Source organism: Mixophyes fleayi, chromosome 7 (assembly GCF_038048845.1).
Source record: "Mixophyes fleayi isolate aMixFle1 chromosome 7, aMixFle1.hap1, whole genome shotgun sequence".
In the NCBI taxonomy this organism is placed as follows: domain Eukaryota; kingdom Metazoa; phylum Chordata; class Amphibia; order Anura; family Limnodynastidae; genus Mixophyes; species Mixophyes fleayi.
The window spans coordinates 26570988-26586215 of NC_134408.1; the positions used below are offsets into that span (position 1 = coordinate 26570988).

General features: G+C 41.6%; 1 protein-coding gene across 2 annotated transcripts in view; it reads right to left on the bottom strand.

Annotated features, from left to right (window-relative positions):
* Positions 1 to 15228, bottom strand: part of IFT140 (intraflagellar transport 140) — a 77197-nt gene that overhangs the window by 9677 nt on the left and 52292 nt on the right. For both annotated transcript variants that reach the window (XM_075179499.1, XM_075179500.1), the window contains exons 19-21: positions 5209 to 5386; positions 2146 to 2336; positions 526 to 621 (exon numbers count right to left, since the gene is read on the bottom strand). In XM_075179499.1, coding sequence (XP_075035600.1) covers positions 526 to 621; positions 2146 to 2336; positions 5209 to 5386 — 465 coding nt within the window. The remainder of the gene's footprint in view (positions 1 to 525; positions 622 to 2145; positions 2337 to 5208; positions 5387 to 15228) is intronic.

Consider the following 15228-nt stretch of genomic DNA (forward strand, 5'->3'; position numbering starts at 1 on the left):
AGTCTTTGTCTGCATTTTATAGCTACCAGTACAAGAAGTATCCAACCATCAGTGGTGGATATAGATGGTCAGGTAAGAGAGCCATAACACCACATGAAGCACAGTATTGGGACTAACAAGGCCAAACACTGAAGTCGGTCTGAGAAAAGAGGTAAAAGTGGCTCCTCACGGTTCTGTCAAACTTACAGTGAGGTGATAGGCAGCTGTCTAATCAAGACAGGAAAATCATGCAGCCATATAAAGAGGGCACATGACAGGTCAACATGAATAATGGCACTGGACATTATCTCCAAATGAAAACTACAATAACTAGGTAAACCTACATGCATAAACAGGGAATAGTCCTCCTACCCTTCTTGACAGGTCAAACAAAACGGATGCTACTTCCTGTAGCATGGATACCTCAATGTATGCTCTTCATGCTGTCCTGCCACCCAGGGGTGAAGGAATAGCTGTCTGACCTGACATAGGGCTGTGCCAAGAAATAAAGTTATATGGCAGATGAGAGGGACTGGATTATCTTACTTATCCTTCTTCATATTAATGTAATTTTCTAAGGCCTGTGGGTCATCCAGGAGCATCCTTGGAACCTCGAAACGGTGCGTGTCCGACTTTTCATAGCTATACAAAACAAAAGGTTATCAGCTCTGTGACCACTTATTAATGACATTACAGATTCTCAGAAGTCAAAAACTTGAGCAGATTATTTCATGACCAATTCCTGCTCAATGGATGTTCCCAGAAAGTCAGGAAGGAAACTGCTCCAAATTTATATCAAGCATTCATATCTGCTACTTTTAGTCTGATTTCCAGTTCAACACCTACTTACTGAAACAAAATGTAAAAATGTAACAATGAAGTACAATTGCAGTTTGAGATGCTGAACTGTGGAAACCTGCTTGAACTGCTGCAATTTATAATGAGCACATTAAGCTGTATCCATGATGGTGTTTATGATGGCATCTTACTGCTGCCTTACTTGTTACAATATGCAGCACTTTTAGACACAGCAGTAAAGCATGTTATATCCTGTTTGTACCATAACATGTCTAATATCGAATTATCCAAAAATTACTGTATTATCTATTTTGTACAAGGTTGAGAAAGGTCAGATCAACACCCATCCTGTAAATGCTGTTTTGAACATATTTTGTACAAATGTACTTGGTCTTATAAAGCACATGTTATTTACATGGGAAAAAGGTGGCGTCTGAGGGTATGCATCATTAAACATCTTCTGGTAGGAGGAGGTTGGTGGGACAGGCACGGTAATGGGGCCTAGTTGTGCACCCATATGCACACACAAGATGTGCTTTGCAGGATATGATAACTTAAATGAGGAGAAGGCACATTTAGTGGGGTATTCCTTGTTCACCACAGGGGCTGTAAAGCATCTTTCTACCAGTGACAATTCCTTTTCAGAAATGAAAATCAGGTCTGGGTCTATAATCTGCAGGTACATTCTATACGGGAAAGAGCGATTCTAGTTCAACTAATGTAATACAAATATTCATAGACATGTGTAAAAGAGACAGCACAATTGCCTCCTCGCTCCCATGAGTTCATATGAGGCTTAATGAGGAGAACCGGTCTTGTGCTACACTTTTAATGGAACCAGTTTTGCATGTTGCACTTTGACGGAGAAATATATTTCCATGAGTACTCCAAACAATGTAATACAAAGCTTCTCTCACACACACACACACACACACACACACACTAATAAAGACAGTCCCCATTCACTCACTCTCATGATTAATATGCACAGTAAGGGGGAGATTCATTGCCGTGGATTTGGCGCACAGACAGTGCCGGCAATTACGGTAGTAATCTCCGCTCATATTTCCTCGCGGGAAAGTGAACAGATTCCAGCCATAAACTTGCTCCGAGTTGAATCGCCTCCCAATTGAGGCTAAACCAAGCTGTGACTTAGCAGAAATAAGGTAAAGTTGAAGATAATAAAGGGGTATGCTCCATTTTATGCAAGAGGCGAACAATTAACTGCATTGGCACAAATAGAAATGTATTTCATAGCTGCATATTTTGCGGTTTGACAATGACTTTTAATGTGCACTTCTCCTTCGCTTGTCATGCAACCAATTTAGTGTTGCCATTACAATTAATACTCACTATCGGTATACTTACTGGTTGAGAGACACACTGCGATCTCCTGTAGCCTCCATGTGCTTTGCATAGTGGTAATAGGTGGTACGTAGATGCATTCGGTCATTGCTCTCCGCAGTCTCAATGGCCTTCTGCCACTGGCCCCAAGCCTGGTAGAGATTATTCAGAAGGTCGTAACGTTTGCAGCTTTTGTACAGCTCTTCTGCGTCTTCCTACAAGAAGCAATACAGAGACTATTCATATAGGACATAAAACTATCCACGTGCTTCTAGTTCAGCAAGGTTTCTATGGAGTGCCTTAAGCATGCAAAGACACAACACATCTTCCTTGTAAACATACTAAAGTTATGTACTCCTGGAGAAAACTAATCCTATTCTATAGCTAAGATTGAAATAATAGTCCATCAAGTGATCAAAGATGATTTGTTGAGGAATACAATTAAGATTCACCTTATGATTTGTATTCTCTCTCTCTAAATATATTTGCAAACTGCTATTGGGCTGGTTAATGCAAATGAAACAACCATGCACATTATCATTTACATACATGTCATAACTTGGCTTCTTGGTCAGGTGGAGCCAGATGATTTTTTTTTTTTTAAATATAAGCAGTAGCCTCAAGTCAGAATCTACTGCATCACACTTATGTTTTCCAATTCATTCACTTGCTGCAGTAGTTACCACTATGTACTGTATGAGATCATCATAGCACCTATAGCTGATCGTATATAATCCACTAAAAGTAATATGTATTATCTATGTTTAATACAAACAATCTAGCTTGTTAATGTCTGCATTAATGCATATCAGTGTAATTGTAAAGTGATCATCTTTAGTACAGCACCTTGGCCAAAATGCAAATTTGCAGATTTCCTGTTGTGTGATAAGTGCTTGCTGTAATTAATATGTGAGTAGTGTTATAATTAGTCATATAGTGTGTTTGAGCAACACCTACTGCTTCATTACACTTGTCCCCGCCTTAGTAACTGCAGCCACAGATTACACTACCCCCAGTATAACTACCAGTGGTCCTAAAAGGTACAACCAACAATCTAGTGACTGGCCCCATCCTAGCACCTCCTACAAACAAAAGCAGCTTCGCAACCTCCCAAATGCCCTGATTTAGGCGGACCAGTAACCATTCTAGGGGTCTCTTGTCCCACCTGCCAGGTCTGTATGGGAGATGGCAATACACAGTGTTACAGGGAGAAGGACTGGGGCGCTTGAGAAGCACCATCATCATCATCATCATCATTTATTTATATAGCGCCAACATATTCCGTAGCGCTTTACAATTGGGGACAAACGTAATAAACTAATAAACAAACTGGGTAAAACAGACAAAGAGGTGAGAAGGCCCTGCTCGCAAGCTTACAATCTATGGGACAATGGGAGATTGACACATGAGGTTAAGTATACATTTTGCATCTTGGCCCAGCCAGACTGCAAAGGTAGGGTGACTCATAAGCTAAATGATCCTGTCACACAACAATGTTATTCCGGGGGTAGTTGTCTTGTGTGAAATTTTGTAACAGGCTAAAGGTAGTGAGGTTAAGATGGTGGTTGAGGAATATTATAAGCTTGTCTGAATAGGTAGGTTTTCAGAGAACGCTTGAAAGTTTGTAGAACAGAGGAGAGTCTTATTGTGCGAGGGAGAGAGTTCCATAGAGTGGGTGCAGCCCGAAAAAAGTCCTGTAACCGGGAATGGGAGGATGTAATGAGGGTGGATGAGAGACGCAGATCTTTTGCAGAACGGAGTTGCCGAGTTGGGAGATATTTTGAGACAAGAGAGGAGATGTATGTTGGTGCAGCTTTATTGATGGCCTTGTAGGTTAGTAAAAGTATTTTATATTGGATTCGGTAGAAGACAGGCAGCCAGTGTAGAGACATACAGAGTGATTCAACAGAGGAATAGCTATTTGCAAGGAAAATCAGTCTTGCCGAAGCATGTAAAATAGATTTTAGGGGTTTGAGTCTGTTTTTGGGAAGACCAGTAAGGAGGGAATTGCAATAGTCAATGCGGGAGATGATTAGTGCATGAATTAAGGTTTTAGCAGTGTCTTGTGTGAGATATGTGCGGATTCTGGAAATGTTCTTTAGATGTATGTAACATGATTTAGATATAGAGTCAATGTGGGGAACAAAGGATAGGCGTGAATCAAGGATTACACCTAGGCAGCGAGCTTGTGGGGTGGGATTTATGGTCATGTTATCAACAGAGATAGAAATGTCAGGTATGCTCTTGTTGGCGGGTGGGAATATTATTAACTCTGTTTTAGAAAGATTAAGTTTGAGTTGACGAGAGGCCATCCAAGATGAAATGGCAGAAAGACAGTCAGTTACACGGGACAACACAGATGTCGAGATATCAGGAGAGGATAGATAGATTTGGGTATCATCCGCATAGAGATGATACTGAAAGCCAAAGGAACTTATTAGATTTCCAAGAGAAGCGGTATAGATAGAGAACAGCAGAGGACCTAGCACCGAGCCTTGTGGTACTCCAACTGATAGGGGAAGCGGAGCAGAGGTGGCTCCAGAGAAATTAACAGTGAAAGAGCGATTAGAGAGGTAAGATGAGAACCAGGATAGAACTGTGTCTTGAAGACCTAGGGATTGCAGTGTTTGTATGAGAAGAGAGTGGTCAACGGTGTCAAATGCAGCCGAGAGATCAAGGAGAATTAGGAGAGAGTAATGGCGTTCAGTCTTAGTGATCAGGAGAAGGACTGGGGCGCTTGAGAAGCACCAGCACACCTCCTGTGACACAAGTGATGGGGCCACATAACCACATGGTGGGAAGTGTGCAGACAGAGTTCTCTCAGCTATAAGACATATATTTCCCTTCTCTTATGAAAGAAAAACATAGTTAAAACAATTTCCATAAAATAATAAAATATTATTTCTTTCTTTCTCAAAAACTGCTGCTCATGTGATATTAGAAGTCACCTTGGAATCCCGTCACCTTGGCCTGCAGCCTTATTACATGGTCACAGAGCCCCTTAGTGACTACTAATATCACAGCCTCATATATGTCCTGTTTGAGCACCTATATCCTAGATATTTCAGTGTGAAGACATTCTCTTACCAGCATGCCGAGCTGTACAGCCAACATAGCCACTCTGGCCTCTATCTCTGGCTCTTGTTCTGCTTCCCGCAATGCCTTGGCGCCCCTGGCGTGACCCATTTTCCCCAGGCAGACTTTGGCAACATCGAGTCGTCTTGTCTTGACGCACATACGTGCCATGTTTTCCCAGACCGTTTCACTATAACGGAGAGAAGATTGTATAATGTAAGGGAGGAGTTATCACATACAGACCACATTTCATCCAGGTGTTGCATAAGGGGTGAAACAGAAAATAAAAAACTAACATACAGTTCACATGGACTTTTTAAATTATTCTCATTCTTAAACTTTATATGAAATGAGCAATTAAAATGTCATTAAAAAAAAGACACCATTTAATATAAGTTATATGTAAGAGGACTTTCCGTAAATATTTTTACTGAATACGCTTTATGTTGAGTTGCACAAAATGCGTCAGGATTGATACGCACTGTATACCGAATCGTCAGTTGTCAATGTGAATAATGGAGGCAGCTCTCTCTGACCACAGTGTTGGCATAGGACAGCAACTGATCAATCAGTAACAACATCAGTGATGGTATCAGTAGGCATCATTACCATCATTAATCTTGTTAATGAGAGGAATGTCTATCTCACACTAAAAGTAGAAACGTTTTGGTACTTTAGGGAAAGCGGTAGGTGCTCGCCTACCCCTGCCCGACCCGCACTCTGTGATCAATCGTTCTTCTCACAGCCGAGGTCATGAGCCGCCTCGGGGCCCTTCCAGCTGGGAACTGTGTTCCTCTGGACTATGCTGGGTAATTGGTTCTTTTTGTGTCTATTATGGTTCGCTGTGTATTTGTTTACCTATGCCTTAGGTTTGATTCCATGCCAGCTATGTATCTGTTTCTCTACCCCCCCACCTCCACACACTATCTTGTTCCTCTTTCCTCCAGTTCACCTTTTTCCGCTACATAATATAAAAACTGAAGGAAACAATTTGTTGGTATTGTGCAGTTTATTGTACTTGTTCCTCCTATTTGTTTCCTTTAAAAACAAAAAAAGAAAAGTGACTTTAAAGGTGACTTTCATCCAAACCTGAAACATTTTGTTTCCATAAACTACACTAAACTATAATATTAAGTACCTGGAGTACAGCGTTGGACCCCATGTTTGCTGCAGAACGGCTATGTACTCCTCACTCCCGCTGAGCTGGCACCATGTTGGTGATCGATAACACCATGACGGCAGGAGTGAGTAGAGCATACCAGACAGCCACTGACCTCAGGGGGGGCGTTGGATCGGATGCATGACCAAGTAAGTGATATTCTGCATTAATCTTATGTATGGTAATATTGTACACAACAGTCACTGCTGTTAATAGTCATGATATTATAAAATATATGTAAACGCTGTTCTATTTCACTTCTAAAATATTGGTACTGGTGCTAGATGAATGGTAGAAAAAGAACTTAACATACGAATAAAGATCCCTCTCTAATTTATTATTAAATCTAAGTCTGTAAGCTAATTAGAGACTATCGGTAAATGTTAATCTGGTGTGGAGGAGAGAGGGGTCATTCTTGATGAATTGTCTTGTGACCTTTGAATCTTGGCATGCCCAGATATTTGTCTTTTCATGGATGTTTATTAGATGTGATGAGTGTTTATGAATGTGGCTTGAAATGAAGTACAAACATGGCTCAACACGAGAACACGTACACAGAATCTCTTCCCATCAGTAAACACATCCCTATTCCAACTATGGTGCGGACAGTAGATTTCCTGTTTCTAATCCAAGAAGAGTCAGCCCTGGTCTGGCCTTACTCTGACACTGGGCATGAATGACAGGAGGACTGATATAAGGGAGAGACGCAAGATAAGGAGAGAAATATATAGAGGAGAGAGAGAGAGAGAGAGAGAGAGAGAGGACCGGAGGGTGAGAGAGAGAGAGAGAGGAGAGCAAGAGAGCAAGAGAGAGAGAGAGAGAGAGACGAGAGCAAGAGAGAGAGAGAGAGAGACGAGAGCAAGAGAGAGAGAGAGAGAGAGGGAGGGAGGGAGGGAGGGAGAGAGAGAGGACTGGAGGGTGAGAGAGAAGGAGAGCAAGAGAGAGAGAGGGAGAGCAAGAGAGAGAGAGAGAGAAGGAGAGCAAGAGAGAGAGAGAGAGAAGGAGAGCGAGAGGGAGAGAGAGAGAGAGAGAGAGAAGGAGAGAGGGAGAGAAGGAGAGAGGGAGAGAAGGAGAGAAGGAGAGAGGGAGAGAGAGAGAGAGAGGAGAGAGGGAGAGAGAGAGAGAGAGAGAGAGAGAAGGAGAGAGGGAGAGGAGAGGAGAGAGAGAGAGAGAGAGAGAGAGAGAAGGAGAGAGGGAGAGGAGAGGAGAGAGAGAGAGAGAGAGAGAGAGAGAAGGAGAGAGGGAGAGGAGAGAGAAAAGGAGAAAGATAAGGAGAGAGAGAGAGAGAGAGAAGGAGAGAGAGAGAGAGAGAAGGAGAGAGGGAGAGGAGAGAGAGAAAAGGAGAAAGATAAGGAGAGAGAGAGAAAAGGAGAAAGATAAGGAGAGAGGGAGGATGAAGGAGAGAGAGAAGGGAGAGAGAGAGGAGAGAAAGAGAGAGAGAGGAGAGAAGGAGAGAAGGAGAGAGGGAGAGGAGAGAGGGAGAGAGATGGAGAGAGGGAGAGAGAAGGAGAGAGAGAAGGGAGAGAATCAGAGAGAGTAGAAAGGAGAGGAGGGTGAGAAAAAGGAGGAGAGAGAGAGAATGAGAAAGATAAGGAGAGATAAGGAAATATAAGGGAGAAGGGGAGAATTAAGGAGAGAGAGAGAGAAGGGGAGAATTAAGGAGAGAGAGAGAGAGAGAAGGGGAGAGGAAAGAGAGAAAAAGAGATAGTAAAAGAAAGAGCGAGAGAAAGAGAGACAGAGGAGGAGAGAAAGAGGCACAGAAAGAATTAGTGAGGAATGTGTAAAGTAAATAATAGCATGAGGGTAGTAGAAGCAAAGAAAGTAATGTCCATTAATTTGGCTAAATGTCGAGCTTCCATTTCAACCAATTAGAATAAATTTCATGATCACTGCATGTGAAACAAACAAAATCCAGGAATAATATTGTTCAATAAATATACAAATCTGGCAATGTAAATCACAATAAAACTCCAAATATGTTAAGTATTTAGAATGATAAAACCTGAAACTAATTATAGGCAATAAATAACACCAAACTATCCTAGGTTTAAGCATATTAACATGATTCTCTCCTTGTAGGGATCTTACATTACAAATCCGAACATTGCAGCTACTATTTTTTAGAATGGTTGATATCAATTAAATAAAAGTCTGTCACTAAATGTCTAATCCTTCCCACTCTGGGTGGTTTCACTGCATTCAATTTGCCACAGGGACACCTAATGGCATAAACGAGTGGTGCTCAAGAGTCTGTTCCTAGTAGAATGTATTGCCTATCGCACAACAAGGGGACACCAAACATTCGGGGGTAACTTAACCTGAGCCACAGTTTGTGCAACTCTGGTATAAACAGCAAAGTCAGTGGCACAAGTGGCAACTTCTTAAGATGAACCAAGTGAACTTTCAATGGGTGTCAACACTATTCATAACATGTTGCCAATGTATGCCATTGGAATGTACAAAGCTTTGGAGATGAAAAGCTTTGAGGATGGACCCGACAACATCGCATCTATCAAATTCTAGTTATATTTTTAGTACATTCTACAAAATGATGGCTAGAATCTAATTGGTTGCTATAGGCAACATCTCCACTTTTTCAAATCCGTAGCTTGATAAATGCACCCCTAGGAGACTATAATACATAATTTCTGTAGAGGGGATGTGTAGGGCAAAACTGGCAAAGTAAAACATTCTGGTAAATAACCTGTACGTCAGCCACCTACAAGGTAAAGATTTTTCAACAGCAAGATTGGCGTTCTCTATAAATAAATCATTTAGTAGACCACCAAAGCTTGCTGCCTGAGAAGTCTGCCCCAGGTTGTCCCATTTTAAACCCACGGAGTATAGTAATTTTTACACATGGCTGAAGACAATATATAAGTCTGCCTCTGTCCTCTGCATCTTCTGTAGTCAGATTATGAATGTAAAACACAACATTCAATAGTAAGGTAAAATAAGCTTATCCAACTATTATCTAATCTACAGGGGCACTCTCCAGTTTAAAAGACTTCTCAATGTCCCTATTTTCATAATTGATTACCTCCATAGTAAAATGTATTCTATCCTTTACTTAAGATGCAATTATCACCATTGACTTTAAATGTTAATACTTAATAAGACTATTTGAAATTCATAAGTTAATATTAGTGCTTAGATTCACCTGCTTGGCAGCAGGAAGTGTTGGCCACATAGTTGTGTAGTGTTAGTGCCCTATTAGGACCCTGCAGGACATTTCTGTATAGAGCTCTGAGAACTGCAGACCATCACAGTCACAGACAGTCACAGACAAATATAGAACTGTGTAGCACATATCATTAGAGCATTGCAGAGAGAGGATAAGGTGTGTACCCCGGTCTTCCTCTGGACACTCATCACATCAGTAACTGCTTCAGAGCAGTCCCTGATAACATTTTCCTGCTCTGGCAGTGACGCACCTAAAAGGTGGGGTCCATCCCTGTGGGTGCATGGGACGTGATAACTGGGGGGGATCTAAGAGTGCAGGTCCTTCTCAGACCACAATTTAATGTTTGTTTAGCACATGGCAGCCTTATGACAGCCATATATCATCTCCATTACTGAAATACCCACAAGCATGACATGTAAAGAATAATAAGCACTTTAATACTATATTTATTATAATGTGCTTACACTAACAGTACAAGTACTATGTGTACATATATATCATTATATGTGACACTGCTGGTTCAGATATCTAGGCACACAATATATTTCCCTTCTAGACTTAAACTAACCACATTTTGTTGCTGAATGACGGGCTGCATTTATATTCAACTGAAGCAAAATTACAATCCCATAATTGTTGACCCAAATCGCACACAAACCTCCATCCAAAAACATTGTGATGGCTTCACATTTAAATTACAATTCTGACGACAGTCAAACGACATTTGTATGTACACTGAAGGATCTTTAGGCTTTAACTGCGTGACTGCAAAGGTTAGGTAAGCAGCAGTGTACAGACATGGCTCAGCTGTGGGTAGGTAAGCAGCAGAGTGCAGACATGGCTCAGCTGTGGGTAGGTAAGCAGCAGAGTACAGACATGGCTCAGCTGTGGGTAGGTAAGCAGCAGAGTGCAGACATGGCTCAGCTGTGGGTAGGTAAGCAGCAGAGTGCAGACATGGCTCAGCTGAGGGTAGGTAAGCAGCAGAGTGCAGACATGGCTCAGCTGAGGGTAGGTAAGCAGCAGAGTACAGACATGGCTCAGCTGTGGGTAGGTAAGCAGCAGAGTGCAGACATGGCTCAGCTGTGGGTAGGTAAGCAGCAGAGTGCAGACATGGCTCAGCTGAGGTTAGGAAAGCAGCTGAGTGCAGACATGGCTCAGCTGAGGGTAGGTAAGCAGCAGAGTGCAGACATGGCTCAGCTGAGGTTAGGTAAGCAGCAGAGTACAGACATGGCTCAGCTGTGGGTAGGTAAGCAGCAGAGTACAGATATGGCTCAGCTGAGGGTAGGTAAGCAGCAGAGTGCAGACATGGCTCAGCTGTGGGTAGGTAAGCAGCAGAGTGCAGACATGGCTCAGCTGAGGTTAGGTAAGCAGCAGAGTGCAGACATGGCTCAGCTGAGGTTAGGTAAGCAGAAGAGTGCAGACATGGCTCAGCTGAGGGTAGGTAAGCAGCAGAGTACAGACATGGCTCAGCTAAGGGTAGGTAAGCAGCAGAGTACAGACATGGCTCAGCTAAGGGTAGGTAAGCAGCAGAGTACAGACATGGCTCAGCTGAGGGTAGGTAAGCAGCAGAGTACAGACATCATGGCTCAGCTGTGGGTAGGTAAGCAGCAGAGTACAGACATCATGGCTCAGCTGTGGGTAGGTAAGCAGCAGAGTGCAGACATGGCTCAGCTGATGGTAGGTAAGCAGCAGAGTGCAGGCATAGCTCAGCTAAGGGTAGTTAAGCAGCAGAGTACAGACATGGCTCAGCTGAGGTTAGGTAAGCAGCAGAGTGCAGACATGGCTCAGCTGAAGGTAGGTAAGCAGCAGAGTGCAGACATGGCTCAGCTGTGGGTAGGTAAGCAGCAAAGTGCAGATATGGCTCAGCTGAGGTTAGGTAAGCAGCAGAGTGCAGACATGGCTCAGCTGAGGTTAGGTAAGCAGCAGAGTGCAGACATGGCTCAGCTGAAGGTAGGTAAGCAGCAAAGTGCAGATATGGCTCAGCTGAGGGTAGGTAAGCAGCAGAGTGCAGACATGGCTCAGCTGAGGTTAGGTAAGCAGCAGAGTGCAGACATGGCTCAGCTGAGGTTAGGTAAGTTGCTGAGTGCAAGCGAGGCTCAGCTGGGTTGTTTTTCTTTGCGCAATGGGAGCAGTTGAAGGTAGGTGGGCTATTGCTGGTTAGGACAGAGATGCCGCAATGAGAGCCAGGCTTAAACCATGGCTTCAAATTTTTTGGGCAAATATACATGTAACTTTATTAGGTATCCACACATCGTATATCCACCATGCTTTCTTTCATTCCTCTGAAGCAGGTTAGATGCTCCTCTGACATAACGAACAGAGTGACTGACATCTTGACTGATTTAATTTGCAAAAATGCACTGTGTGGATTGGTTGATTCATACACATAGGCAGGTACAGTCATCACTCAAATGTTTGTACTTTTACCAGATCCCATCAGTACACCTGTCCTAAAGGTGTGAGAGGAGTAGCAGCTGTCTGTAAAGCAGTTACTTTGTAACAGAGAAGCAGGAATGTCAGATTATCCCAAAAGTAACAAGTGACTGTGTTAGTTATATTTTCTTTTGGTGAAACCTGTTTTGGGACTGGAGTTGGTTTGTAGTCCATGTAAACAGCGAGAAAACGCTCCCATCGATTATTTTTGTCTCTGAGAAATAAAAGAACATAGCAAATTGTATAACATATAATACATACAGGAATGTATGTGTTTATTTTGGGAGTCACTTAGTAGAAGTAATTGTTCTGCATAGTTCCCCACCACTACAGAAGTGTGGGTAGTGCATTTATCTGATAATATGTAAGAGCAATATCATACAATAACAGCACAAACATATTATACCATACTCAATCACCTGTCAGAAGACTTATGTTCTAGGGACTTGTGATATCGGAACTGCATGTTAGGATAGCCCTTCCTGTGACCTATGTCAGGGAAGTGATATTATAAATAGTTCTAAAAAGTGAAATGTTTCATTGTATCCAACTATCCCGTGGTCACACTTCCCATAAAATTCATTTCAGCAAAACATTATTTTGTGGGTTTTTTTTTTCCTCTTAGAAGTGTGTACATAAGTTGTGATCATTACTTCTTCATAGAAACATAATTCCCTTCTCATTATCACCGTTCCAAAGTGTTAAATGGGCCATTTTTTTCTACAGTGTCTTAAGCAGTGTAGACAGGATTGGTAATGTAAACTTAAAATGTTCTAAGTAGACGCATAGGTATAAAGAGTGAGATGGGCACATTTGTGGAAGAGCCGCAGTTTGCAGAGGGGATGGGCGACGAGATGGTGCTTCTAACAACGTAGACACAAGAGTGCCCAAGGGCTGGCTGCCCTCCGGGCTAGTCCCATAGTGGACTCTCTTGGGCTGGGTCAGTGGGCTACCTGCATTTCTATCCCTTTAAAAAGTTCCTAATAGGCTGCTGAGCCAAGTCTTGCAAGGGGGCTAAAATTTGCATCTTTTTTTTGCGCAGCAGTGCAGAGGTGAGATTTCAGTTTACCAAGCAACATTACTGAAAATATATAAAAAGGTGCAGAGGGCACATTTCAAAGGATCTCCTTGTCTGAGCTGAGGGAGATCAGATCTTGTCTTTTAATGGAAAAACGTTTCCACATATCCATAGTAATGTAATTAAAACACCTCCCACATACAAAACTGCCACCTTTAATAAAGACAATCATCATGTCCCCATTAACATAATCAATATAAGCCATATATAAGGCTAAAAGGTAATGTGTTATTTTATTGCCAGGGGTGATACTAAAGTGGTAGGTGGCTGTACTTTGATGTAAAGTTTACACAGTGCTCCTTTGACCACATGGGGGCGCACCTTTTCTGTTTAGTCATCCCGAGAGATGAGAGGAGGTGGTTACGGGGTGGACCATACAGGCACACCTATGTAAGACCAAGGTATTGTATGTTGCTCTTTGTATATTACCTCTGCTGTCTTCATAGGTGACTGGTGCTATGTAAGTACTAGCAAGGCTGGTGATATGAGTGACCTAGATGTGCGATTTGATATGATTTTCCTGTGCAGATTGAATTTGGGGAGATCTTTCAATTTATAGGTGTTATTCATGTTTTGCCATCTTTTTGCATTTTCCTATAGACTGCAAACACTTTTCACTCCTGTCTATATGGATTACACTATTATAACATAGTTTTATATATATATATATATATATATATAACATAGTTATATATATATATATATATATATATATATATATATATATATATATATATATATATGAATTAAAAAATGGAAACAATGATGAGTGCACATTAATTGCCTGATAATAACCTTGTACATTATAATTGTATCAAGTAAAATTATGGATAGAAATATGGCTCCTTCCCTTGTTATCTGTCCATGTATGTTGTGGGACTGGCTAGGTCTCTAGCGCCCTCTTCTGGCCTTACTATTCATAATCTACTTGGAATTTCGAAATTGACCCAGACCTATCAAAGGCAAATGTGTCAATCCATCAAGTGATCATAGAATGTTTGAAAAGAAGAAAATAAACATTGAATAAAGGGATATAAAGCAGAGGTGAGAAAGGGAGGATATTTGTATTGAACCCAAGTTCCAATCTAACAAAACTAATCAAAATACACCCAAACTGTTTAATGACCAACCTCACCTTCTTCAGAAACCTAATACATTCTTTCATTTACTAACTTTTCTCCTAATAGAAACTCCCACTAATCTGCTGTGATTTTCATGCTGACTATAAGAGACAACCTGGTACTCAGGTAGTGTAAATGTCTTGTGTTGGGGATGATTCGGTGGGGAAGGTGATAGTATACCGTTTTGGTATTTGTCTGGTACAACCAGCTATGAATCACAACATGGATTTGGCACTTACAGGAATCTACTGGAACCTGTTACTTATAGGAGTTAGGGGAATGTTATATACAAAGTTCTGAAAATGTAGAATTAGCCTTTAAACACTGTAACCACAAAACACTGAGACCAGCGGAGCAAATGTGAGTCAGTAATATGGGCAGCCAGTGAATTAGAAAGGTCATTTATTCGGAAACGTGTATCTTAGATTCTCAAACATACAGTCTAAGCAAAGTCATTATAGTATTTTAATTGTTCCAATGACAGTTTTACATTAGTGTAAACTAGTGCCTTAGGCTATAACCAGTCTCTGCACTGCCCTGGCATGTAGAATACATTTTATTATTGTTACACAGGGCTGACACAGTTGTCAAAATATAGTTTCAAAATTAGAAGGTTATCACATCCAAAAATATGTGTGACATTCTTATAAATGTTATTAATGTGACATCAGTCGTCTAAGGCACGCACGCCAGAAAATTTCTACAGATGCGATTTTACCAACATCTGAAAGTCCAGATCAGCAGCCAATTCATGTGTACACACTATACATGTTTTACACGATTTACTGTCGGATCTGTGCTCTTCATCTGTCATAACCATCGACTGAAAAGATGGTGACTCTGCCCACTCTATGGAGGTCTGCCTACACTGCTGGTCGTGAGTACATACACGCTGCAGGATTTGCCCGACATCATTTCATTGTTTATAGAGATTTTTAGTCTGGTTATAAAATCAAATGAAACTACACGATGTGCTTTGGAACAATAATCATTCTTCGCTGGAGTGGACACAATAATGAGATATAGAACCTAAAGGTCGTTTATCGTGTGATTGGTC